The sequence below is a fragment of the Helicoverpa zea genome, chromosome 4, assembly GCF_022581195.2.
Source record: "Helicoverpa zea isolate HzStark_Cry1AcR chromosome 4, ilHelZeax1.1, whole genome shotgun sequence".
Taxonomy (NCBI): Eukaryota; Metazoa; Arthropoda; class Insecta; order Lepidoptera; family Noctuidae; genus Helicoverpa; species Helicoverpa zea.
The window spans coordinates 6,706,098-6,732,740 of record NC_061455.1 but is presented as its reverse complement, the minus strand read 5'-3'; the positions used below and the strand labels follow the sequence as shown (position 1 = coordinate 6,732,740).

At 33.7% G+C, this 26,643-nt stretch overlaps 5 protein-coding genes across 7 annotated transcripts in view; 2 read left to right on the top strand and 3 right to left on the bottom strand.

Moving 5' to 3' along the window:
* Positions 1-9,511, bottom strand: part of LOC124629489 — an 83,766-nt gene extending 74,255 nt beyond the window's left edge. The window contains exon 1 of one of the 2 annotated variants that reach the window (XM_047162867.1): positions 9,243-9,511. In XM_047162867.1, the coding sequence (XP_047018823.1) occupies positions 9,243-9,251 (9 nt within the window). In that variant the 5' untranslated portion in view covers positions 9,252-9,511. Of the gene's footprint in view, positions 1-308; positions 800-9,242 lie in introns of those variants that run through there. The other variant, XM_047162868.1, reaches the window with a different exon arrangement.
* Positions 9,512-10,461: 950 nt separating this feature from the next.
* On the top strand, positions 10,462-14,261 carry LOC124629665 (palmitoyltransferase ZDHHC23-A). The gene is made up of 6 exons (XM_047163178.1): positions 10,462-10,804; positions 11,140-11,349; positions 11,900-11,977; positions 12,061-12,237; positions 12,345-12,448; positions 13,119-14,261. The coding sequence occupies exons 1-6, from the start codon at positions 10,596-10,598 to the stop codon at positions 13,157-13,159; spliced, it is 819 nt and encodes a 272-aa protein (XP_047019134.1). The 5' UTR covers positions 10,462-10,595; the 3' UTR covers positions 13,160-14,261.
* A 73-nt stretch (positions 14,262-14,334) lies between these two features.
* On the bottom strand, positions 14,335-19,517 carry LOC124629662 (girdin). The gene is made up of 8 exons (XM_047163175.1): positions 19,228-19,517; positions 18,943-18,992; positions 17,034-17,993; positions 16,602-16,822; positions 16,384-16,529; positions 15,922-16,305; positions 15,596-15,750; positions 14,335-14,947 (listed from the first exon to the last, which is right to left on the bottom strand). The coding sequence occupies exons 1-8, from the start codon at positions 19,336-19,338 to the stop codon at positions 14,806-14,808; spliced, it is 2,169 nt and encodes a 722-aa protein (XP_047019131.1). The 5' UTR covers positions 19,339-19,517; the 3' UTR covers positions 14,335-14,805.
* A 112-nt stretch (positions 19,518-19,629) lies between these two features.
* LOC124629666 (post-GPI attachment to proteins factor 2-like) lies at positions 19,630-21,827 on the top strand. The gene is made up of 3 exons (XM_047163179.1): positions 19,630-20,248; positions 20,352-20,570; positions 20,785-21,827. Exons 1-3 carry the CDS (start codon positions 19,840-19,842, stop codon positions 20,910-20,912), a joined length of 756 nt encoding a protein of 251 aa, XP_047019135.1. The 5' UTR covers positions 19,630-19,839; the 3' UTR covers positions 20,913-21,827.
* On the bottom strand, positions 21,185-24,646 carry LOC124629663 (L-2-hydroxyglutarate dehydrogenase, mitochondrial). Of its 2 annotated transcripts, none has more exons than XM_047163176.1 (5): positions 24,495-24,646; positions 24,273-24,409; positions 23,312-24,184; positions 22,623-22,843; positions 21,185-22,444 (listed from the first exon to the last, which is right to left on the bottom strand). In XM_047163176.1, exons 2-5 carry the CDS (start codon positions 24,386-24,388, stop codon positions 22,278-22,280), a joined length of 1,377 nt encoding a protein of 458 aa, XP_047019132.1. In that variant the 5' UTR covers positions 24,389-24,409; positions 24,495-24,646; the 3' UTR covers positions 21,185-22,277. The 2 variants fall into 2 exon arrangements, with proteins under 2 accessions (XP_047019132.1, XP_047019133.1); XM_047163177.1 differs by having other exon boundaries at positions 24,499-24,646.
* Positions 24,647-26,643: the final 1,997 nt, after the last annotated feature.

Here is a 26,643-nt window from a genome sequence, read left to right as displayed (position 1 = left end):
TTACAAAACATATCACCAGCTGTTTTAACGTTTCAATTAGTTCAAATTAACTTGAATTACAATAATAACTTCATAAAAAACAGCTCAAAAACTGCCCGGAACACGGATAGGATTGTTAAGAAGTTTTGTGGATTATTTAATTAGATGTGATGGTCTGTCCGTGAACATTCAGATACGCAATTACGCTAATGTTCTAGACTTGGGGCTTTGGCGAGCACTCCCCATTGTCTGCGCATCACGGTTCAAAGCACAGTCACGCGTGGTGCTCTCCATGCATACACACTATTGTGGGGGACACGCGTACTTACGATGCGCTGCACTGTATTTTTATGTTCTTCATTAAACTAAGGTCATGTTGTACATAGTGGGCCTCGATACATTTACTTTTATACCCCACAAAACTCAACACTTTTAACTATCTCCGGTAAAAAATGTCACGATTTTAAATTACTCACAATCACAACAATTTTTTTACATAAACTTCATTTGGCGCAAATTGCTACGAAAAAACACAATAGAGAGGTCGTTAGCATGGCATCATCATCCATCATTACGATAGAATATAAAAACGTCTACATGTTATTGGAGCGCAAAGTCACGAATGAACACAACGATACCAAGAATCTTTGACACCAGTATTATTCCAACTGAGAAGACAACCGGCACTTCTCAACCTGATTCCTCTCACAAGCACGACTGTTCATTCCCACTCATAATTCCATACTAAATTAGTCTACTTTACACCGCCACCGTCTCGAAATTATATTGTTTTTTCGTTCGTGTTTCCACATCGAAAGCGGATTTCATACTGAACATGTTAAAAAATCACGCTGTAGTTTAAAGATACACTTACCTACGTTGGTTCGGATTTTATGTCAAAGTTACTATTATCGTGCTAAATACATAAAGGTATTTAATAATACAATATGAACCATAGCTAACATAGATATATGAACCGAGTAAAATGGCTATTGGAACGAGTTGCTTAACCGTCAAAAGGAATTAACTTTTCACAATGCCAGTCTTCGGTGATTTTCCTTCAAACGGTAATTAATACTTCAATAACGTTACGTTAATACAACAGTGAATTAAACCAATACCGGCACTAGTTGTGTAATGTTTTATGTTCATTGGAGGTTTTGCAAAATTCTGTATTCTCTAGTTTTGGTGTTATAATACCGACTGTTATCTACAAATGGTTTATTTAGCAGTGTGCTTATCACCTAACTGTTCAGCAAAGTCAACGTTAACGCCTTATAGATTAGATATAGGTACCTAGGTTATTTTCTATTCCATATCTCAAAACTGAAAGGCGATTGTTAAAGAATACTTACCTTATTCTCCTCTGCTACTGCTCAAAGTGTTTAATTGAATGTGACGATAAACTGAACGGAATTCTATAAGTATAATATTGTTTGTTCGACTACAAAACTAATTGTTTCCAGTAATACTTGCACAATGTGCAATTCACCGATGTTGACGATTTTATCATGGACATGTGAATAATATGAATACATACATCATACGATAAAGTCTGATAAATCAGGCGCCGCATCAATTAATGTAGTATAGATAAAATACAATCACTTACAACAATTTACCTAGGTACACAGTGTACTGAAAAGTAGCACTCAGTCATGAACGAAGGCAGGTAGATACTTAATAGGTCATAGGTTCCAATCAATAATGACTTTCAAACTAAACTCGGTTTAAATCGATATAAGTGGACGGTTCCGTGTGAATGTTGCTTCAAGGCAATAAAACTCTAATGAAATTCAAACCTAATATAGCTTGACTTGTTCAAATTAGTGCTACTTTCGTGGACTACGAAATTCCGCATTATGACACTCAGTTGTTAGTCTGTGACCTTCCTCCATTCAATCTCCAACAATTTACCTGTCATTGCCACTCTGGGCTAGAAAATATAACATCGCGGTTAATCCAATGATTACATAGCCGATAGGCAATAACTTACATTCATATGTAACACAGAATTATATCAGAAACGAGTATCTTCATTGATACGGTTACAAAATCTTAAAGCAGAAATAAAAATGTAGATATATGAAATCTTGATTAAGCCCCGGGGTAAATATGTAATTGATCGAAATAAAACCTTTTCATGGATCGAATCTAGTCTAGTGCTTGCGACTACTGAGTAAGCAGCATGTAATTCCCGGTTCAACTAGGTTTTAATGAGAGTAATACAGTTATTGAGTAACTACGGACTCCTTATGTATACTGGCTGATCCTCGGTGCCATAAAAAAAAACAAACCATTAATTAAATGGGTCATTAGAAATGGTAACTACAATGGAAATATGACGTTAGAATGTTTAGATAAATGAATGAGATAGGTAAATATGTAGGTAAGTCGGTTCCACAATTACTCTTATAAAATATATCAATGAACAAAGATAATGTCGTACGTAAACGTAATGTTTCTGTAATGGATATCATTACACACAGATATGTATTACACAAACGAGTAATGTCATAGGTGATTTGATATTGTATGAATAAAACTAGGTTAACCAGTATTTGCATAAATTCAAAGACTTTTCAGAAATATTCTTTTTTCATTGAAGTTTTTTAGAAATATGATTTCACAAGACGAATCTATTCTATTTTCTGAAACTATAAGATTAATAAAAATATGAAGATATCACCTATTCCAAAATATCATATTCCTACCTAGGTAACAAATCACGTAAAGCAATTTATAACTTATAAATTACAGAAAAAGCTAGGATGTATTCTATTCATAAGCTGCTTCTTTGAAATATTCGTATCATTATAGATACGAGAAAATACCGTCTGCGTACTGTAATGCAAGCAAAAATAAAATTAGAAACTTAACAGCCCACTAATTCATGAGCATGTAGCTTTCGTGAGAACGTTCAATTAGTAGGTATATATGAACTAAAAAAGAACTTATTCACCCGTTAGATGGTACGTAGATAAGTATTCAGAATTTAAGATCGTGCGAAAATACTTTGAATGTTCCAAGAGAGAAACAATCACAAACTCTCAGTCATACAAAACACATTCCTACCTAGTTTACTTAGTTCTTTTATTATTGCTTTAAGTCCCCGTGTTCATTATAAACTCGTATTTATTTCGTCAGACAGCGCTGGTAACTAATCGATCGTTATCAATATCCATAAACCAGTTTAATATTTCTTAAAGTATCTTTTTTACACTGTTGTATTTTGGAATGCGCCGTATAAGGTCAATTGTCTTGTATACCAAACAAAACAAGTCGTGTATTTAAATTAATGCGAAATGATAAACACGAAAAGGCCATTTCAATCTAGAATATGGAAATAAAATCGAACTTTACATCGGTGTCTTTGAAATAGAACCATATGAAATCACCATTTGCCTAATAAACCTTGATGCGTGACTTGCCTCGAACTGCTGTTTCATTTAAATTTAGTTTTTTTTATTTGCCTGGTGATTGTAATCGTGTGAATTTAATAATGTTGATGAGAATGTCAATATTGACTTTACGAACACGTTACCTGCCTATTGTTTTCAGGCCACTGCATACCTATGTTCTAAAAGTAGCTAACTAGTTCAATAAGAGATGAAAATGTCGATGAAGTTATTTCATGACCCAGGACACATTCTGTCACCGTGTCCTGGGTAGTACAGAAGATAGAATATGGCTATTACTGTTACGTGACGTTACTTTTGCATCATGGGTATCTTTATTTCCAAAGACATAAAATCTTTCTTTAGGTACTTGAGTAGGTACTTAATTGACGCCAGAACAATGCTAACAACGAACGATCAACTGAAACAATGTATAATTCAAAGACCAATTAACAACATGATATGATATTTCCGAGATATCGGAAGCTTCAAACTTTTTATTAAATAAATAAATGTATTTGCTGACATTCACATGCAAATAGGAAGCGATAATTTAGTGTGCACAAAATAGAAAGCTATTACATGACATGACATCATGACACGTAGCTACAGTATGTCAACGGCCCATTGTAATGTCAAACATTATCATAACTGCGTTAAACGCTGGTCATCATGGCAAACCGCAGTATTGTTACATAAATTAGAAATTATTTGAGTTCTCTTCAGAGTTCATGTCAATATCAAATGAAAGAAGGAAAATTATTCTCGTATGAAACCAGACGAGGCTTAACAAATGCATAACATATTCTTCGACGTTTTTCTCGTAATCCACTTCTGCATGCATAAGTTTATCTCATTTTGTATCAGCATCACGATCTGTTAATTATTTTAATACAGGTTCGCAACCCTTGCTGATATTTAACAATTCAGTTAAAAAAATATATATATATCAAAGTAGGTAGAGTGGCGCCAGCCCAGTCAGGGTCTGATGTCATAATGTAAAAAAAACCGGCCAAGTGCGAGTCGGACTCGTGCACGAAGGGTTCCGTAAATTACAGTTAAATCAACCTATCTCAAAAACTATAAGAGATACTTTGATCAAACCAAAAATCGTTGAAAGAGTTAATTAGCATGCATCACCTCTATTTTTTTTAGAATTTTATACCCCGTAGTTATAAAAATAGAGGGGGGGGGACATACTTTTTACGACTTTGAGAGCTGATATCTCAAAAACCGTTCACTTTAAGAAAAATGTTTTTTAGAAAACTTTATATCATTTTAAAAGACCTTTCCATTGATACCCCACACGGGTATGTACATCGAAAAAAAAAATTTCATCCCTCAGTTACATGTATGGGGGGCCCCACCCCCAATTCTTTTTTTTACTATTTAGTGTCATATTTTTGTAGCGGTTCATACAACACATATTCCCATCAAATTTCATCACTGTAGTACTTATAGTTTCCGAGTAAATCGGCTGTGACAGACGGACAGACGGACAGACGGACAGACGGACATGACGAAACTATAAGGGTTCCGTTTTTGCCATTTTGGCTACGGAACCCTAAAAATGGCGATCCAAGTGTCCAGGTTGTACCGTATTAAACACGTGCACATTAAAAACCAGACTTTCCCCTGTTGTGTCCAACATTTGCCTTGAAAGTTATACTTATTCTCAAGTCAGTGCACGCCAAGAAGGAAATGATTGCATTTTCATTTGTTACCCATCTGCCAACATTATTTATGTATGAGTAGAATTCCACAGCTGCTCTTACAGCCTGCTCTTTAAACAAGATTTCTACTCTAGATATCACCTAAGAAGCAACTTTAAATAAAACGATGATCTAAGAGATGGTTACAATTTCCTTCTTGTAAAAACTTCATAGGTATATTTTAAAGTTCATGCCGTGACACTGCAAAGGTTATCGATTCCGACAGGGTAATAATCTTAATACAGTTCTACAAGGCTACAGGTAACTATCGATATTACATTTAATATTAACAAACTAACTAATGGAGCTACTTAGTTCGCCGGCTGGCATTACTCTTGCATGCCTTCGTGTAGACATGCTCTTGCAATAAAACAAGCTTTTTTCCTCATACGGACTTAATCCTTGACCATCGTTTCTTGTGATTAAATCGTCCACTATACTCGTAAGATAATCAAGTATTAATAACTTAACGACTGTTAACTGCGTGTGTGTGACTACGTAAACTCCGCATGGATGTTAATTGTGGCCTATACAATATACAGGTTTGATTTAATAATATCAAAAATGTCAGATGCCCAAAAATGAAAAAAGCTAAAAAACTCATGTTCATATCTTTTTTCGTAACAAATAAATAAAGACTTTGTTGGATCATGATATTATTCGGGATGTTTTATATAAATTGACCTTGAACTTAATTAACTAGGTATACAAAATGAATTCAACTACACCAGGAACTGTTCTTATTACTTCCTTCACATCGAAAACAATAATTGTACATTGTTCTCGTAACACTCTTCCGTTTAGCTTTTAAAAATATTATTAGTTTTATACATAAGAACAATTTACGCATTCTTTTAAATCGAACAACAAACCAGTAACTAACATAACGATGTCCATTATTGACTCGGTTCTGTTTATCGATATTCGATACCTAGGTACAATATGACTAACAAAATCAATTTTCTCTTCAACTTTTTTTGGAGAAAAACATCTTTGCTTCGTGTAAGCCGGTCGTGACACTTATTTTCCATAAAGACAAGGCAAACACTTCGGTGCCTCCAGCTCAGTTCGTGGCAAGTCACGACTTCTCATTATGTACGAACACCTCGGTGTAAATATTGAAAATACCCAGACATTTTAAATGTTCCAATAGTTACCTTCACGTTTAAAATATATTTAGAGATGGAGGACCTCTCTTGAAAATGTATTAACGACCACAAAGGCACTCATTAAATAATATAATATATTCGTGAAATAAAACAAAACAAGGGTTCTGTTTATTTATATCTAACCTGTTATCTATCTAAACAAAATATACCTACATGTTTGTTATGACTGTAGTAGCCTATTTCGATTGCCCAATAAATTCTATAGCTATTATAAATTATGATACGGAATATGATACACGGTAGCAATTGAAATCGTAACCATGTCTATCAGCCTAACGTTTGGTTTTATTAATCACTTTTAGTTTTTATTGCCTACAGACAGGGTATTGATTACCAAAGTATTTCCGCCCGCAGCATAAACTTTTTGCCTTAAATACGAAAAAAAAAGGAAAGGTCAGCGGTGGCTCGCCAAGGTCTGTGAATTCTAAAGAGATTTTAACATTTTAAATTTCCTTAGATTATTAGTAGATATAAAAATGATTTTAAAACTCGCTCCCCGCAATAGAACCAAAAAAATACCTATATATTACTAAAATGTTAAAAAATCTACTGTACTTATAAAACAAAAATACCTACGCTAAGTCTACGCAGCGTCTACGAAGGGTCTACGCAGAGCCTACGCAGTTTCTACGACTATATTGAAAAGCCTACGCAACGTTTTCGCGATTTTAACGCCAACACCCGATATTGTTCAATTTATCAAAGATAAACTGTTTTAGATTGCTTTGCAGAGTCAAAATTGTGGACTGCGTTGCTACTGTGTTAAGTAGTAAGTCATGCTCGTACGAATTGCCTTTTTTACTGTTACAAATTGTCTGTGTTAGTGCGGGGTCCCGACAACCCGTAGAAAGTATTTATTATTTTCATTTGAAAGTACTATAGCAGCTAACACGGCAGCGTTACACTTTCCCTCGTATCACTGTTAACAAAGTAGGTAAAAACGTTAATAAATTATTGACGATTGCCAACATCGCAACGCAACTGCTGAAACGTGCAATCCATACTTACCGACCCGACACGATGCCATACGATACGTCTAAAATAATAATATTGTGCCGGTTTATAGTCTAGTTCTTGATAATGTACGTACTTATCCAAGGTTTTTATAGCCTGTGCATTCAATTGTTCAAAATCCAGCTCGCAATTTGTAATTCATTGGTCATTACTGATTGGTCGTACCCAAAACCGTTTCGTGAGTGCAGCCAATTTCTAGTATTCGTGGTGCAATGGAAATCAGTTTACAGTTTCAAACTTCAGCTACGATTAGCTTTCTAAGAAAAATTCACATTGAACTGCAATATGTTGTAAATGCTACCTGCTACAATTTTCTCGCTTACCTAATCAATGTAAGTAATTAACTAAATTTTGTATTGCCACCACAGTTTTTATTTCCTGTCAGGAAGCGTACTAAATCGAACTATAAACAATACGATTACAAGGTATAACATTACGCGGTAATCTTTTTTCAAGCCGGAAAGCATCGTAATATCCTCTGATTTCAAAGAAATAACCATTTAATTTCGCAGTTAGAAATGAAGTCGAGTAAAATACTTACTGTACAAAATGTACACGTTTCATACCCAGCATCGATTTGGCTGTGATTGTGAGCAAAAAACTGACTCTGTCCTGTCAATGACCTGTGGTTAACTTCTTGCCGAGCATGACGTAAGATAAGATTAGGGTTGTATTGTATTATATTTGCCGCACTCAAAATGATACAAATGCCATTGAAGATACAAGAATATTGTTTATCAGGGAAGTTAACGCCCTAAATTGATTGACTACCTACTTCAATTCGCAAGCAATTGAATTTAATTAAGATCTTTACCGGGTAAAATGAATAACGAAGCTAGGTATGATCTCATGGAATCATAAAAACGCCACAATATTTAAGATACTTAATTAAAACCTATGGTAGCTAAATGAAACATTAAAGTTGTTCCGTATATTGAATTACTGCTAAGGTTTTATGAGCTTGATTGATTCAAATTAATGTGTTCAATTTTGCAGAAAATTAAATGTGACGAACAAGCCTACCCCCTATTTATGCATCCCTAAACAGCGAACTGTAAATATTTTTTATGAATATCGTATAATATCTGAAGGTAAACTACAGAAAAAGGACAAGCATTAACAAGCAACTGCGAAGATGGCGATCAAAACAGGCTCTGAAAAACCGGCTGCCAAGATGACACCAGACGCACCATTATTTTGAGTCAGCTCAAGGATACCTATAAAATTTTTCCTATACCTTAATTCTCGTGTTTTTTTTTTACCAATGGGCATACGTTAACCAAGACTTCTGGGTAAAACTCGAATATTAACTATGACAGTATGTTTAACAAATATGTAGTAAGGTTTCATCTTACCTGTCAAAACCACTTATTCGATATACGGCACAGAACAATGGATAGGTAAAACTTGTACCTACTTATTATATTTGGATTAGATAGGTACATCATAAAAAATAAGTCTCATAGTGTTAATTCGGGTATCGTGTAATATTTTATGAGCCAAAAACAAAGTAAAATATCCTATTCTTGATAGAACGACCTGTAATGTATCGAATGTATGCTTTGACATAGGTACATGTAGGACGTTCTTCTGTTGGTAACTGAATAGTTATATGATAGCCCAACGGTGCGCTGCGGTTTACATTTATTATCTTCGAGTTGCAGATCAGAAATCAATCAGGCAAGAAAAATAATGGTGTCATTCTGTAGCATGCATGCATTAAGAAATGGTTATCAAATTACGAAACATTTTGATTTTGAATAAAGGTTTTAGATCATACTAATTGTATCCTACCGACATACATTAAAACATTCTCCTTCAGGAATGATTAACTAATTTATGATTTAGGAAAAGAAATCCTACAAAATCTAGGCTACCACATAATACGTCCTTGGCAGTGATTTTCGCAGGTAGGTACCCGCATCACCACTATCCAAGTTCTAACAATGGCTATATGCGATAACGCTTACCTTGGACATTTCGTCAACTTATAGAGCTATCACTCGTAAACACCTTTCTCACTTTTCCATATTGAGCGTTGTTTAAGGTATCAGGTTTACAGTATGCGTAGTCGACCACAGGTTAAGCGCGGAAAAATTCGTGTCGCATTTTCGAGACGCCGTTTCGTGGCGAACACCCGATCAATACTGTCGGTCGGTATGTCGTTACCGGCGGATAAGGTAAAAAACACAGCGTTAGTTACGCGTGCGCGCGCAATCTGTTGTTGACTGACACGGCGCATGTGTGTCGGATGCCACGACCCCTGCCTACCCAACCAACTTCAATACGAGGGACAGAAACCTATAAAAGTGTTGTAGGTTCATCAATGAGGGCAAATAATCTTAATGGAGTTGTTGGCAAAATAACCTGCTGGAAGATAACAAATGATAAATACTTAACTGATAGTGATTTTGATTAGGTGTAGGTATCACCTTTGTGGTATTTAATTGCGAATCTTAACATATAATTAAAATATTATAATCAATTACGTACTTAATCCTAGGTAAACATGAAAATGTTAGCTATACTTATGTGCCTAAGTACCTAGGTAGATAGTTAGGTTCGTTTTATATTGGTCTCTAGGTTCATTCGAAGGATAACATCGATTGCAACGTCGCTCGGTTTAAGCACATTGTTACGGAATCTTTGCTTCATTGAAATTAATTTGCTAGTGTGATCACATTCCTCCACTTTTCAGTTACCACTGCCTTGGAAAACGAAGGAAGAAACGTAAATGAGTTGAGACGTAAAATCTTTTTCCAAAAAAATCAAACTGACTTCAATAACATTCCTAAAACCTTCCCCAACTGTGACAAATACTATGCTGAAAACTGCATCAAAATCGGTTCAGCCAAACGAGATAATCGCGCAGAAATACATAAGGTCAAACTGAGATCGTCCTTTTTTGAAGTCGGTTAAAAATACTTAATATTAGGTACGCAATTTATTGTCCAGAGCTGCAGGGAGAGCATTAGATAAGTTTCAAGTTGTGATACTGATATGCTACTCTCTCCAATCTCCTATTGCGATTATTCGGAGTTGCCAGCTTCTTTTTGTAGACAAGTTGACACTGCTTTTGATTTGACAACTGACCAACTGACACTTGTAACTTGACAGCTTCATTGAATGTTGTCCTCGCCAGTTGCCTGTGCTGTGTATGTTTTTGTCAGAGAGTATATAATCACGTTTTTGTCTCGAAAGTGGTGTAAATACGATGTAACGAAACGAAATTTAAGTAACAATTAGGCAATAAAATATTTCGAACGAAATAATACGAACAACTATTTCCTAAGACTATACGGTATCATAATTTTGCCGCTATAATGGTGACCACAACACTTACTATTCAAGATCTTATACCTGGGTCAAACAGAAGTGGCAAGAAAGTGGACGTGGATGCTATATTGCCGTATTTAATATTACCAGGATTATTGCTAATAGCCACCATATCCCGTCCGGTGACTATCATTGTAATGGTAGTTATTGGCATGGGTGCTTTATACGTACATTCCAGACCGCGACAGAAAAACAGGTACTGCATCATTTTACTAAATATTTTCTCTACTTTCACTTATAAGTCGAAATATTTCATATCTATTATATCAGCTGTAGAATAAATTTATGATTATAGAAAGTTTTATCTTTATTCAGTTGTATGTTATTTGTTTATTAATCTTTTGTAAGTGTTCTAATGAGAATCCTTCTGTTTAGATACCATTTCTAGACAACAGAGATGAATTATAAATATGCTTAAATAGTATTCCGCTCCATGTGAGAGGAGACCTATGCCCAGCAGTGGGACGATAAAAAGGCTAAAACTGTAACTGTGATTTTCAAGATACTTAGCAGACATTGTAAACATTTCAGGTCCTCATTCTTCTTTTCATGGACGATGTCATCAGGGATATGTATGTTCCTAGTATTTGAAAGTGGAGTGCTGGGTTTCTTTGAAATTACCCAGCTGGAAAACTTTGTGTTCTTACTGTTACTGTGCTGCACATGCTATTTCTTTTACAAAATGAAGGCTGTTGCTGACTTTGAACTTGCTACTGGAACATCTAAAGGAAAGGAATATAGGTAACCTTACATATGTTGAAGTAACTGCTTACAAGATTCCAGCCTTTTTGGAAGTCAGGGAATCTTATTTAGGATGAAACTAGTATTTAAATAGTAGTACCTATTGGGCTCAATAACTACTCTTAATCTTGTACTACTACTTGTCCTGTAATACTATTAATCTTGTAGTTATTGAGCAAGGTTTAACTAATGTATTTATTACTTATTTAGTGTCGTAACATGATATATGTATATACACACACACACAGTTCATTCAGAAATATGAAATAACATGAGAAACATGTGATCTAAAAAGCAATTACCAAAGTTTGCACCAAGTGCCCCCTAATAATCTTAGCACATTATTTCATATTTACAGTATTTATTGTTACTGTGAAATGTATTTCTGCCAAATATTTTATCAGATGAAGATTCAAATCAAAAGCATTAAATTAAAATGCGTATCAATAAAATTATACTTAATATTAATTTGGGGCTATTAGCTTCACTACCACTAACAAACATGCACGTGATTATATTAAAACATTAAAGTTTCCTGTTTTTGTTTTAGCCCAGTTTTGACTGCAGATTCACATTATTGTCAAATATGTCAAATTGAAGTTAATGAGAGATTTTTCCATTCAATATGGTTGGTAAATATTACACAGATGATATTTTTGATAAGGTAATCATTAGTTGATCTACAGTATTGATAAAAATCTTTTCATTCAGGTGGGACTGCTGTGTGCTGAGGCCTAACTATATTTACTTCCTTGCTGGGCAAATATTTGCATTTGCCACACTTTTATTTGGAACAAACTTGGGTCTAACAACAGTTTGTCAACCATATATATTCTTTGGCGTCATCCTAATGCCACAGGATTGTGACGATATGTATTATGATTTCAAGTAAGTATTTAGAAAACCGATAGCAATCTTCAAATATGTATATTTTCGAATTTGAATGAAACTCAATGCAAGCATTTTTATAATACACTTTATTTTATAATTTCCAGTTCAACAATATGCTTCGTTACATGTGTCTACGCATTGGGATATTTACTCGTTATTACACTAGTTTTGATTCGACAACTTCTAGTCTACATACCAAAATACAGTGGTAAGTCGAAAAACCCTGAATTAAATTTTTTAAAAAAATGGAAAACTAGGTACTCAAAAGCTAGTATGTAAATCTAAAACCAACAATCTGAGATATCTGTGTATTGCAATTGATAACAGACTAAATTTCCAACAGTTGGTACGTTGTCAATTTGGTTCTCATCTTTATATTCAAAACTCTCCGACAACTCCCTGATTAAGTCTGTATATTTTGCCTTATGCTAGTCCGTTTTAAGTTATTGTATAATGTCTGGAGCATAGCTGCCAAAACATTCCTTTTTAAACCAGTGTGCTCAATGAGCGCTTTTTAAAGTTAACAGGTTTCTTCCTCTGCGTGTTCCATCCTTCGATCTGTAGTTCTTAACGTTAAGCAGCTTTTTATTTTAAATAAAAATATCTGTTCTTGCAGTCAAGAAAAAAAATTATGTTAGTTTTTTGTATTGGGTAATTTGTAATAATTTTTAATTTATTTTTTATAATTAATATTTATTCTTATGTTATTTTATTATTTCTCAATAAATTGATCTCAATAGTTTTAAGATTCTTGTTTCGGCGGAGGGTAATGGTGTTTTGTAATGCAAGATTAACCTATTTTAATGCGATTTGTAACTACCACATTCATGTATTTGTTGATGAGAAATATATAATAGTGGATTGATTGTTTTTTACAGAACCACAATGGAAAAAGCTTGTCAATGTGCTGAATGTATGAAGGAAAACATGGAAGCTTGGTACTATGATTTAAACTAGCTGGAACACTTCAATTTAATTGCATTCTTAATTCATTATAAATGAATGTCTAAATAAGAATGTAAAGTGTTAAATAGAAAGGGCCTTAGTAAGTACATACCATCAAAGACATGTAACCTAACATCAAGATGGATTATCAAGATATTGCTAAAATACTTTCAGAACTTTGCTGTATGATATTTATTAATTTACTAGCTGATCCCGCGAACTTCGTATCGTTCAAACCTTCCCTGGACCTCTACAAACATTTTAAACCCAAAATCAGCTCAATCGGCCCAGCCGTTCTCGAGTTTTAATCAGACTAACGAACAACAATTCATTTTTATTTATATAGAAGATTTCTGACATTTACTGAGGCTTATAGATAATTGGCTTATAGGAATGAATATAAAATATTTATTTTAAAATCATGGAAATCATGAAAAACTGAGATATACACTAGTTTTAGAACATATACTGCTATAATGTAAGGGACATTTTGTTAAAATTTGTTCTTGTATGCATTGCATTAATATTTAAAGGGTCTTGGACCTACGCCCTTTCAAGTAAGAGTTTCAAGTCTGCGGTTAATATATAAAAAAAAATATTTTGGCTAGCATAGCTTGCTTTGATCCGTTACGTTATTTAAAAATTCCAGTTGTACATGTAACAAACATATATAATGTAAGACATATTTTACTTAAGAAGATCACAAGAATTTTAGGATTTTATGATCCTCTTTTTACTTAAACTACCTAAGTACATCAATTCCTGATTTTTATTTGATACTTACACTGCGAGTCTTAAGGAAGTCACTAGCACTTAAAATAATAAATTACTCATACATAATAAGTAGCAATTTAAAGCAACAAATGGTTGTATTTTTTTTTTTAATCTAGGTAGGTACGTACTCTATTTAATTTTTACGACAACATTGCATCAATATTTATAAGTATAGTTGTCTTGATTATTATAATGAAATTATAAAAAAAAAAAACTTTTTGATCTTATGTAGCTTTTCAAAATGTTCAACACCTTTAAATTTAAAAATAAAACATATCAAATGATTAAAATCTATAATAATATAATTGCTTTTAAGTTTTTACCTTAACTATTAAAATATTTGGAAACATCAAATTGCATGTTATAATTAAATACCTTATTATCATAGTAAGTGGGTGGAAGCATAAATATCTACATATGAGACTATCGATGGTTATATATACCATTTAATTATGACGATAACCGAACCATTTTCATCAGTTGTCAAATTGGCGCCCTGGTTATTGTTGGTTTACCATTGTTTTTAAATGCTGCAACTCACCCTTTACTTGTATAATACTAGAAGTCATTAAAAGCGAGACAAAAAAATATAAGGATTTTTCCAAACATAACACAGATCGCCAATAATCTAGAATAATCCTTATAAATCCAGGAAGGATTCTTGAGATTTATCTAAAATTCACACAGTACATACTTAGCTCTCCCATGTAGCAGTTATTTTATCTCGCTGTTTGCATGATTTATTATGCTCTCTGATGTAATGCTCAAAATTCTGTCTCCTGAAGAAAACAAGTATTAATTATGCTTAGTTAAATTTATCTTACACTAAACTTAAAAATATATAAATTAATCTTCAGGCGGCGTGTAGTCCGGTACCACTTGCAGAACTTTTTCCCGCCACCTGGCCTTCCTCGCTTCTTGTTCCCTTTTTAATGCATTCAAAGCTGGCAATGTTCGCCAACATGTGAATGTTTTAAATAACAGATTGCTGAAAGAAAAATAAACCTTAACAAATTATGAGCATAAAAAAAAACAGTTAATATTGAAACAAGTAATATTGAAAGTATAAACTTAATAGCCACCCCCATAGACTGATTTATACCTTCAGTTACCTATACATACTTGTCATACCTATTTAATCCTACACTTAGGAAGGGTAAATAAGGAGGCATCTTAAACAAGAAAACACATTGATAAACTGTCCAGTCTGATAGTAGTAGAAAGCAAAAAGCGCCTAGTATACAACCTTGTGGGATCCCAGCTTGTCTACTCTTCTCAACGTAGTAAATTGCCTTATTTTAATTACAACAAAAATGGTTCAGAATTAACAGAGAATAATTTTTATATGAATGGTTTCAGTTTTTACGTTCTATATTTTACACCCCATCTAGGGTGCAGGTACACTTATCTGTGATAGGGCTATGGTAAATCTACTAAAATAAATTATTTCGATGTCCAAAGTCCAAGAGTGTAAATATAATCCTAACTTATTTGTTAATAACTGAATAAGTGATAACTTATAATACTTACTATAAAACTTATAAATACTTTAACTAATAACATACATAAATGCCTGGTGCAACTGATCTATGAATTACGGTGATACCGCTAACATAAAATCAAAATAACTAGGTACCTGCTGTGATATGTTACAGCTATCTGCCACTTCATCTCATTTTCTTTCTTTATCACATTTATTCCGTCACGAAACATTCTGAATGCCGTCTGCGTGACATACAAATCGTAGTAGTCATCAGCTACTTGTTTCTTTATTACCAAGCCGTGGTGATTCTGTATTGAAAAAATATTCAGTGTCAAATAAAAATATGGGAAATCATCTAGGTATACTATAACATTGCAGCAACCTAGCTTCAGCATAACCAATATCCCTTAGAGGTGCTTGAAACATTCCGACCTCAAGTAAGAGAATATTGCTTAAATGATTTTGTATCAAATAATTACCCTCTTAAATGCATCGAACGCTTTTCTTAATAACTTCTTCCGGTGAAAGTCCTCTGCTTGAAAATTCCTCTCAATCCACATATCCTCAGTATACCACATCCAATGCAAAAACGTATTATTTTTAAGTTGAAAAATGTAATGTGCTTTTGCTTTTTCAATATTATCTCGCTTAATTTCTATAAGTTTTCTAAAAGGCTTTATCCCATATTTTGCCTTTAACGATTTTTCATAATGCAAGTCAGCCATAACTATGAGCGCTCTCAATCTCGAAGCCCATTGCTTTTTTCTTATATTTTCTATTTTTTCTTTTCGCCTTTTTTCTCTAAGTTCTTGTATTCTTCTTGTCTTTTCTTCTTTATCCATTTCAGCTTTCGCCAGTTCTGCCTAGAAACCAATTTAATTAATGTTTTTCTGTAAGTTAGACTGTCTCTTAACTGGCGTCATACTTTTGGTATACATTACCTGTTGTTTTAATCTGACGCGTTCTTCTTCCATTTGTCGTCTTCGCTCACGTATCATCGCATGCTTTTCTTCTCGTTCTCGAGCTCTCTTTTCCATCCTTTGTAAGAACTGTGGAACTTTTAAGCAGTGTAATACTAACGATGGTTCTGAAACAGAATTATGAAAATTAGTAGATTTTTCATAGTAATTTAAAGATTTTGTAAATGAAAGTGTCTAACCTTCAATTTCAGGTATCTTCAATTCATTAGTCAAGCACTTTATCTTAGGTTTCAGATGTCGATCTATTTCGTAATATGCTTTTCGTACTTCTTCTCTCATGTCATCTACTGATTGGCGCGAGGCTTCTACTATCCTATTATATTTAAGTTCTTCTATCAAACGATTCTGTTCTTCTAATTTCGCTTTTTGCAGTGCTATGATATGCTTTTGTATTTTGTACCTAAAACATTGAAAAAAGTGCTTCTTTACGAAACATTTTTGTGATTTTTGCTGCAGAATATCACCTTCCCAAATGCAAAAATCGGTATAAAATTGGCAAAAATACATTCTGCTATCAGTTTAGGCCCAAAATATATATGCATACTTACTAATCCCTCTTGCCTTAAACTCTTACCTTTTGATCAACACTGTTACCTGAAATCGTAACTTACCTATGTTGGTACGTGTTGTAATCCTTGACGAGAAGCTTGGATTTATTTTCAGGCACCATTGATTGGTTTATATTCATTTTCTTTTTTGCAATTTTATCGAAGAAGTTGTTGAGAGTTGCCTGCCTCTGTTCGCATGCATAATTTTTTCTATTATTGACATAACATTTCCACTTATTTACAAATTTCTTTAAAAGAGTCGTCTCTTTACTGTCAACCTGTACTTTAATTGGTGTTATACTTAAAATATCATCAATTCCTTCCGAAATTATCGATGTTTTTGATTCAGCGTGCAAACCGTTTGATAAATGATTTGCGCTTGTTGGAGATTCAGTAAAGTTGCATTCCACTTCATTGTTTATATCTTCGTCGTCATTAGAGTTAGAAGATATGGTCATCATTATCAACAAGTTTTGCAAATCACTTACTGTGCCATCAAAATTATTTGGACTCTTCGGACTAATATTTAGTTTTAAAACATCATTATTCGATTGTTCCTCAAGTATGGATGTATTTTCCTTAAAATTATGAGGACTACGAGATTTACTACTGCATTCAACTCTAAAAATATCTTCGTTGTTTTCATTTATGTCCTTGTTCAAATCTAATAAACCACCAGTATGTTGTTTCGATTTTCTGAAGCATTGAGTTTCTCTGTATATCTTGATGTGTTTAAGAGGTTTAATCTTTTGGTTTACTTTAAAATCATTATCATTGCGTATTTCTAATTCGGTTGAATCATCAGAATAATCATACGAAAATATTTTTTCTTCATCCTCCTTGGACTTCAAATAGGAATCAAATAACTGAGAATCATCGTTGAGAATACTAGGTTTTAACTTCAAAGCTTCAAGGCGTTTAAAGCTCACTCGATTTTTTAAATTGATATTGTTAAACTCGTGACGCAATTTTCCAATTTCCTTGTTTATGTTGTAGCTTTCTTTAGGTCGTTTCATCGATTTCCTTGAAAAAAAAATATATAATTATTTTATTATAATCGACCACGCCAGGTAGGTACGAGTACGTAATGCGTTATCGATTTATTAAGGACTACTTTTCATAAAATTTTATACCTAGGTACCTACTTTTACTAACTTTGTAAATGGGAGTTCGGTAATTTATTTTTTTACATACTAACGGAAAACATCTGACCAATAAGATCAAATCTTGTATGTAGGTATGGATATGGTTACAGACGTACCTATCTATATACACTAAACAGGATACAAGGAGTGACCTTAATGCCTACATTTAAATCATCTATTGCAGATACAACTTTACCTGTTAGGTGAAATGGTTTCCTAATCACATGGGTCGTAGATACGTTACGGTACGTTAACCTACATTAATTTTTATACTAACGTTTCGTCTGAATAAAGAGTAGATAGATAAGATAGATAAGTACTTAAATTGGACGGTACTAAGATCTCGTGATTGACTAAAACCCGCACATCGATCGAAGCAACGCTTGGCCCGGTCTGTCCGTGGATGGGTGACCATGTTGCCATGACGAGCTTTTTTACTTTAAATTGGTGGGTTCGAGAAGAGCGTGAATAAGTCAAAGCGATCGGTCATACGGCTCGGTGCGGTCGGTACGTAGGTGGGTAACCATCTTGTCATGACGAGTTCTTCCGTGTTTCGAAAGGTACTATGGTGGGTCCCGGCTCTTTCATTTGGACATCTGTGGCAGTCAGTACGGGTAGTCAGAAACCCTCTACCAGTCTAGCCAGGGGGAATTGGGTTGCCTGGGTAACTGGGTTGTGGAGGTCATATAGACAGTCGCTTCATGTAAAACACCGGTTCTCAGTTGCATCCGGTCATACATACTGGAAGCCGACCCCAACATAGCTGGGAATAGGCTAGGCAGTTGATGACATTAGAAGGTAGGTACCTACCTACTTCCGGCACTTACCTTGTAGAGTTGATGTTTTTGAGAACACCATGATTGTGAGTATCTTTAGCCTGGAAAGAATATTATAGGAATTAGGTAGGTAAGTTACAGCCAGTACAAGTTTAGTAACCTACTGAGGTCTTTGTGACGGAGTGTCGGAAAGCAGATATATCTATTACAAAGTACCTTCTCTGTTAAGAAGTCCGAATCGACAATTTGCTGGTGAATGTCATACCTATATCACTAGTAGTAGTAGGAGAAAAGTGGTGCACAATTAATTAGAATGGATGTTTAGGTATTACTTACCAAAGTTCTTCGCATTTGCATTCGTAATACAAAATTTCGCGGTTTATAATCTGGAGACAGTTCATCTAAATCACGATCTTTGAAAATGTCCTTATTTAAAATATTATCCATTTTAACTTCATTTCAATTGCAGTGTTACTCTGAAAGACGTCAAGATGTGTCTGATGGAGTCCTATTTCCAAACAATTTATTATAAATAAATCAATGATTGTGCAGTTGCTATGAATAAAGATATCGATAAAATAACAAAACGTAGTATGCATGATTCATTGCATGCAATATCAGAAGTTTGTACACAAAACACATAATATATTATACGGATTTCATCATTGGTTTTGTTCACACGCGTTATTTCCTTCATTATTTTTATACGAAAAATTGTTGGATAGTGGAAGCTGTGGCCGTGAAGCAAATAAACAAGCTTAGCAAATGTGTATGTGCTCAGAGAATGCGTAGAACGGAATACAGTTGTACCGACTTTTTCACATAAATGTCAGTGTCACTCAAGTGCTGTCAGTGTCATTTCAATTTGTCATTCCCATTGTTTATATCAGCGACACGGACTCGGTGGCCCTATTTTGACCTTATGTACTTCACATTTTTTGTTAATAAATGTATTTACCTCTTTACAATGAATCCGAAAAGAAGTATTACATTAAAGTACCATCGAAATTGTGCTTCTCCGCAGTATCGGTGCCGCTATTTGCTTTCATAACTTGTGTTGTGATAACAATGTACAAAGATTTTGAAAGCGCCAATAATACACACTGTAAAGTTCCCAACATTTTTCCATCAATATCAGCATCCATAGGAAATTATGAACCCCAAAGCACAATATGGAAAACAGCCATTTATGTGCATGCACCCATTCGATTCTATATATTGTATCTAAGGTGGAACTATTATCAAAGTATTATAATGGAAAGCTGTGTTGGTTTAGTCAATGTAGCAGTATTTTTAAATATCATAGAAAACTTAGCTTTATTAGGACTAACACATTGGACATCATCAAGGAACTACCGTTAGTATTACATGTTTATGCTAAATTTACATAGTTATTATAATGCTGCATTGTAATGTTAAGTTGAGTTAACTGACAATTGAATATTCTGTTTTATTCACAGCTTACCATGAAGTTTGTTTTAAAACATTCATTGGAACATCGGTGTTCTATATGCTCCTAACATGTATAATGCTTTCAAAGTTACGGAGAAGACCAAATATTACATACAGAGAGAGGCATTCAGTAAAGTTAAAATGGAGAGCTTTTGTTGTGAATGTAGCATCATTTTCAGCTGCCGCTTACTTCTTCCTTAGACATAACAGGCTGTGTGAACCATATGGTAAGTGAATCATGTTACTACTATAATATTTGTGTTTATTGCATTATAATGTCACTGATATTAAACTAATACATCCTCACTTATAGAACCAGAGATTATTATTCCTTATGGGGATAAAATGACCAGAAATTAAAAAAAGAGTTACTTCTTGTTTATAATGAAGCCAATAAAATATCACAGTTTTATAACAAAATATTTATTTTTTTGTTTTCAGTTTATTCCCTGTTTGGTTTGTCAGAGTACATAGTGGTGATCAGTAATATCGTCTTCCATTTGACAACTGCCTATGATCTTCAAATAAATTTCATATGTTTAACCAGTAAAGGGATTATCACTGAATGATGTCCAGGAATGTTTGCCAAAAATATTTTTAAGCATATTTTGTCCATCCATTGAAAACATATTTCTCTAAGTTTTGGGGTAAGGATAATATTATACAGAATGCTAAAACATATAAATACAAATATACAAATGTAAAAATACATAATTCATTTAAACAATGCTATAACTGCTAGTTTAGTGACTTTAAATTAGCACCCAAAGTTACACATTATTTTATTTATCCTAATGTAGGTGCATAGTTGCATACTTATGAAATTTAAGTAAAAATATTATTTAAATATTGATAATTAATTTATATATTTATTAACAATAGTATAAGTTAAAATAACATAACAAAATCTTAAATAAATACATTCAGATCACATGATAACATTTTAATTCATTATAATTGTGCTCCTATAACACTAACATAGAACCATATTGCAAAACTTGACTTTGGATCCATACTCGATTTGAGTAGACTCTTAGGCCTCCCCTACATTTGGCGTGCGCGATCCTCGGGCGTGTTCGCGGCGCGCACGTCCTCCATGTGACTGATCGAAACAGTAGCGGGCGGCGGGGATAGCGGGCGAAGGGATAAGAAAGCGACTCGACGCGTGCGCGCCGCGAGCGCGCCGCACATGCCGCAGGTCAGCAAAACGCGACGCTCACGCAGCGCGCTTGCCCGAGGATCGCGCACGCCAAATGTGGGGGAGGCCTTAACTAAAGATAATTTTAGATATAACTTTTTATTTAAAATATCAGTTTAAAAACAAAATGTAGCTAAACTCTAACAGCATAACTTACTTAATTGTTTAAAGCAATATTTTGTTTTAATGTATTTGTATAAAAAGTCCTATCAAGATGTTTCCTTTAGTGCTACTACTATAATGGAGTAATAGACTCTTTGCATTAATAAAAAATCGGATTTAAACACTTGGTTCACTAATTGTCTACTTTTTGTAATTGAACCTTACTATGCTTTCACACTAGTGGATTTTTGGCGATCGTAGCTAAACTAAGCGTATTCGCGCGACGCATTTCGAGCTCTAGTTAACAGTTGTTTGTTCGCCCGCATGAACATAGCGATGCCGCTCGGAAAATCAGCTGGTGTGAGAATGCAGTTGCACTTCTAAACTATTTTCAAAATTGTTTATAAGTTTTCTCCAGTCAAAATCCCTTAATTTAACATTATACAGTATTAGACCCATTCATTTCTGTTCACATGTTTATTTTTATTTTGTTGATTTTAATGTAGATAATAGATATTTGCCCAATATAACACAAATTAGTATTGATAATAATATTTTCTTTTACTAACGAATAAATCAACTCTCCTTATAAAAATATGAAATGAACATTTAGCACCTTTAAATTTAAAATTACTTAGCATTTAAGTGTAAATTGATCTTCAATTTTGTCAGCGATCATCTTTGCAATAGCAAGGGATGAAGTTGCACCAGGTGAGGGGGCATTCCTACAATGTAGTACTCTGCTTCCAATTGCACCAGACCCAGGTTGAGAATCAAATACAAAGTCTTCTATGAGACTGCCTGAAAATTTAAATTAATATGGTTAAAATGTGGCACACATTCCTCTAGTTTTATACATTACATATTCACTTTTTTAAGCACAAATGGCTGAATGGATTTTGATGAAACTTGGCAATGCATCAGACTAACATGTACCCTAGACAGTAAATAAAACAAAATAAACAATAAAAAGTATTACCATCTTTGGCCATGGCCTGTGCTCTTACACCTGCAGGACCTCTCTCAACATCAGCACTTGTTATTTCTTGAATATACTTTTGTACTTGTTTGACTTGTAATGAAGGAAAAATTGATCTTGTCATTTCTTTGACACCAAAACCAGCATATTTCATTGCCAATTTTCGAAAACCAGAAAACCCTATAATGGCTTTCAAATCTTTTATGTTGACATCACTATATCTGAAAAAAAAAGAAATAATCTGTAAGTTACACATTTTATTGAACATAAGAGTGTTGCTATATCACATGTAATGTAACCTTTAATGCCCTTGATAAGATATCATCCATAAAAGTTTGCATGATAATTCTATCTGAGCAAATTTTTGCCATTAAATCAACAAACACCATTTGAGTAGGCATTAACTAAAGGTAAACAATCTTGATAGGACTTGTACACAAATACATGCTATACCAATAAACTACTACTTAAAATAGTAGTAAATTTAATTAAGTAATAGTTGTTATTGTATTAATAATTGAATTTCAGTAAGATGCAAAAATAAAGTCATATCAAGATAGCTTATCTCTAGCAAAATAACTACCCAAATGGAGTATAGGTAACTGATGAGATAGGTATACAATGGAACTATGAACAAAATAGTACTACTCATTACAACAGGATAAATAATTAATAAATAATATACTTACTTGTATCCTTCCTTACAGTATGCTAATATAGCATTTGGCCCCAATATGACACGACCATCTACTCTAGGAGTTATATGAACACCCAAAAATGGGAATCTTGGATCAGGTACTGGGTAGATATTAGCTTTAGCTAAATTGCTTTTACTTGGTACTAAGTAAAGGTATTCACCTCTAAAAGGGATGATCTTAGGCTCTTCAGGGCATCCTGTAAGTACCGCAACTGTATCTGAATGTAGGCCACAACATGTGAGAACATGCTTTGCAAAGATAGTATTAGTTTTTTCATCAGAAATGACAACAGGATATTCTGCATCTACAGAATCATGGAACTTTTTAACTTCAAAGTTGAGATAAGTTGTTCCACCACAGTTAACAAAATCTCTTACATAGGAATCTGTTACCTCAGCCCAGCTCACAACACCAGTGTGAGGGGACCATATTGCTTGTAACCCCTTACAAAGAGGTTCAATTTCTCTTATTCCTTTACTGTCAAGTAACTCCAAGTCTTTCACACCATTTTCAATTCCACGATCATACAGATCCAACAATCTAGGTATTTCTTGCCTTTCAGTGGCTACTATCATTTTTCCACATTTCAAATATTTGATTCCTTTCTCATCACAGTATTTGTAAGATAAATCCAATCCTTGGACACATAATTTAGCTTTTAATGATCCTGGCTTGTAGTAAATACCCGCATGAATCACACCACTATTATTTCCACTTTGATGACAGGCGAAACGGTTTTCCTTTTCAATTAGTGCTATGTTTAACGACGGGTGCCTTAATATTAGCTCTCTAGCGGATGCAGAACCCACTATACCGCCACCAATGACGACAATATCATATTTATTCGTATTTTGATTGGAATACCTGAAAATGAGTAAGGATGAGATTATTGAGAGCAGTCTCTTGAGCACTATTTAACTTCAGTCATTGTAATTGATGAAATTAACCTTACCTGCGATGTGTCCTGGAATCTAAAGATATAGGTATTAATTTTCGTGCAACGATCCCAGTAATTGAAGTAGCTGATTTGATTGCCGTCATCATAGGAATACTAAGATTTATATGCATTATTTAATTAGTTTGTTATACCTTTGGACAAGAAAAGATAAATAATAAATTAAGTACGTCTATAAACAAAACAAATAATTGTTCTGCAGGGTTAATGAATACGTACCTACATGGAATTACACCACCATAGAATATTAGTTATATTCTAATTATTCAGGGAGATACGAACTTTTATTCGTCCAATAGTCAATCTATCAAAAATAAATTAATAAAACACAACAACACTTCTCTGAAACAATCAGACTACAATAAAGAAAAACTCGCTTAAGTCAGTTGAAAATAGTTGTCAAACATATCAATGTCAGTGCGTCAATGTCATAATAGCATAGACATAATATAGTAAACAGGACTGCGCACTCTTACCCAAAAAACGAGCCGAGTGAAACAGTTAGTACGGAGGCCGTTTGTCCCTTTCTAATAGGGTGACTATGAGATTAAGCTATGTGAGACAAATTCGAATTTGCTAAGATTATTAAACACAGATTGGTATTGAAATTTTAACTTACGCAGTTTGTGACCTTAAAATACTAATAAAGGCTTTTAATAATTAGCGGGAATTAGCAGTATAAAAGCAGGAAGATTCGAAGTGAAGACTGCTTTTTTCTTGTATTTTTGCTTCACATATAGACTGCTGAGCCGTTTATGTCGCCTTTCTTCATTTTTTGGGAAGCTATAACAATAGTACAACAGTTTTAAAATCCACCACCCATATTTTGACTCATTACAAGAATTCATGGGTACCCTAGTTGTTTGATTTACGAAAATGTTATTATTAGCTAACCTGTGGAACGAAATATTGCAACCACCATAGGATTCACTTTTACAAGTATAAACGCAACACTTTTTCACCATTTTAATAGTTTAAATTGATTAAATACAAAAAATATAAACAAAATTTTAAATGCTGATTACGCGCCAAGAATGTTCAGGGTTACCGCAAGAAAATAAAAAAAGCAAAATAAAAATTTATGTTGTTTATGTTTTAAGAATAAATACGAATAAATTAATGTGATTGTTATTAATTTGTTGACTTACAATTGTTAAAATAAGATAAAAATATAAGTGATTCAATTGTTTTTTTGGGAAGACAAAACTGTTGATCACAACATTTATTATGCTGGCAAGGTGTTAGAAAGAGACAAACGGCCTCCGTTATAACTATCCCTCTCGGCTCGGATTTGCCTCTGTGTATTATGCAACCAATTTAGTACCTTATTGCGTTGGAATAGAGTTCATTTTCGTAAATATATATTTTGAGCGTGCGCAATCTTGTTTAGTATATTACATCCATAGACATAATATTAGTAAACAGGACTGTGCATATAAACCCAAAAAACGAGCCGAGTGAAACAGTTAGTACGGAGGCTGTCTGTCCCTTTCTAATAGGGTGACTATGAGATTAAGCTATGTGAGACAAATCCGAATTTGCTAAGATTATTAAACGCAGATTAGTATTGAAGTTTTAACTTACGCAGTTTGTGACCTTAAGATACTAATAAAGGCTTTTAATAATTAGCGGAAATTAGCAGTATAAAAGTAGGAAGATTCGAAGTGAAGACTGTTTTTTTTGTATTTCTACTTCATATATAGACTGCTGAGCCATTTATGTCGCCTTTCTTCATTTTTTGGGAAGCTATAACAATAGTACAACAGTTTTAAAATCCATCACCCATATTTTGACACGTTACAAGAATTCATGGGCACCCTAGTTGTTTGGTTTACGAAAATGTTATTATTAGCTAACCTGTGGAACGATATATTGCAACCACCATAGGATTCACTTTTGCAAGTAGAAACGCAACACTTTTTCACCATTTTAATAGTTTAAATTGATTTAATACAAAAAAATATAAACAAAATTTTAAATGCTGATTACGCGCCAAGAATGTTCAGGGTTACCGCTAGAAAATAAAAAAAAGCAAAATAAAAATTTATGTTGTTTATGTTTTAATAATAAATACGAATAAATTAATGCGATTGTTATTAATTTGTTGACTTACAATTGTTAAAATAAGATAAAAATATAAAAAGTTACAGCCTTTTTTATCGTCCCACTGCTGGGCACAGGCCTCCTCTCACATGGAGAAGGATTGAGCATTAATCACCACGCTTGCTCAATGCGGGTTGGTGAAAAATTCAATTGTTTGTGGGAAGACAAAACTTTTGATCACAACATTTTTTTATGCTGGCAAGGTGTTAGAAAGAGACAAACAGCCTCCGTTCGAACTATCCCTCTCGGCTCGGATTTGCCTCTG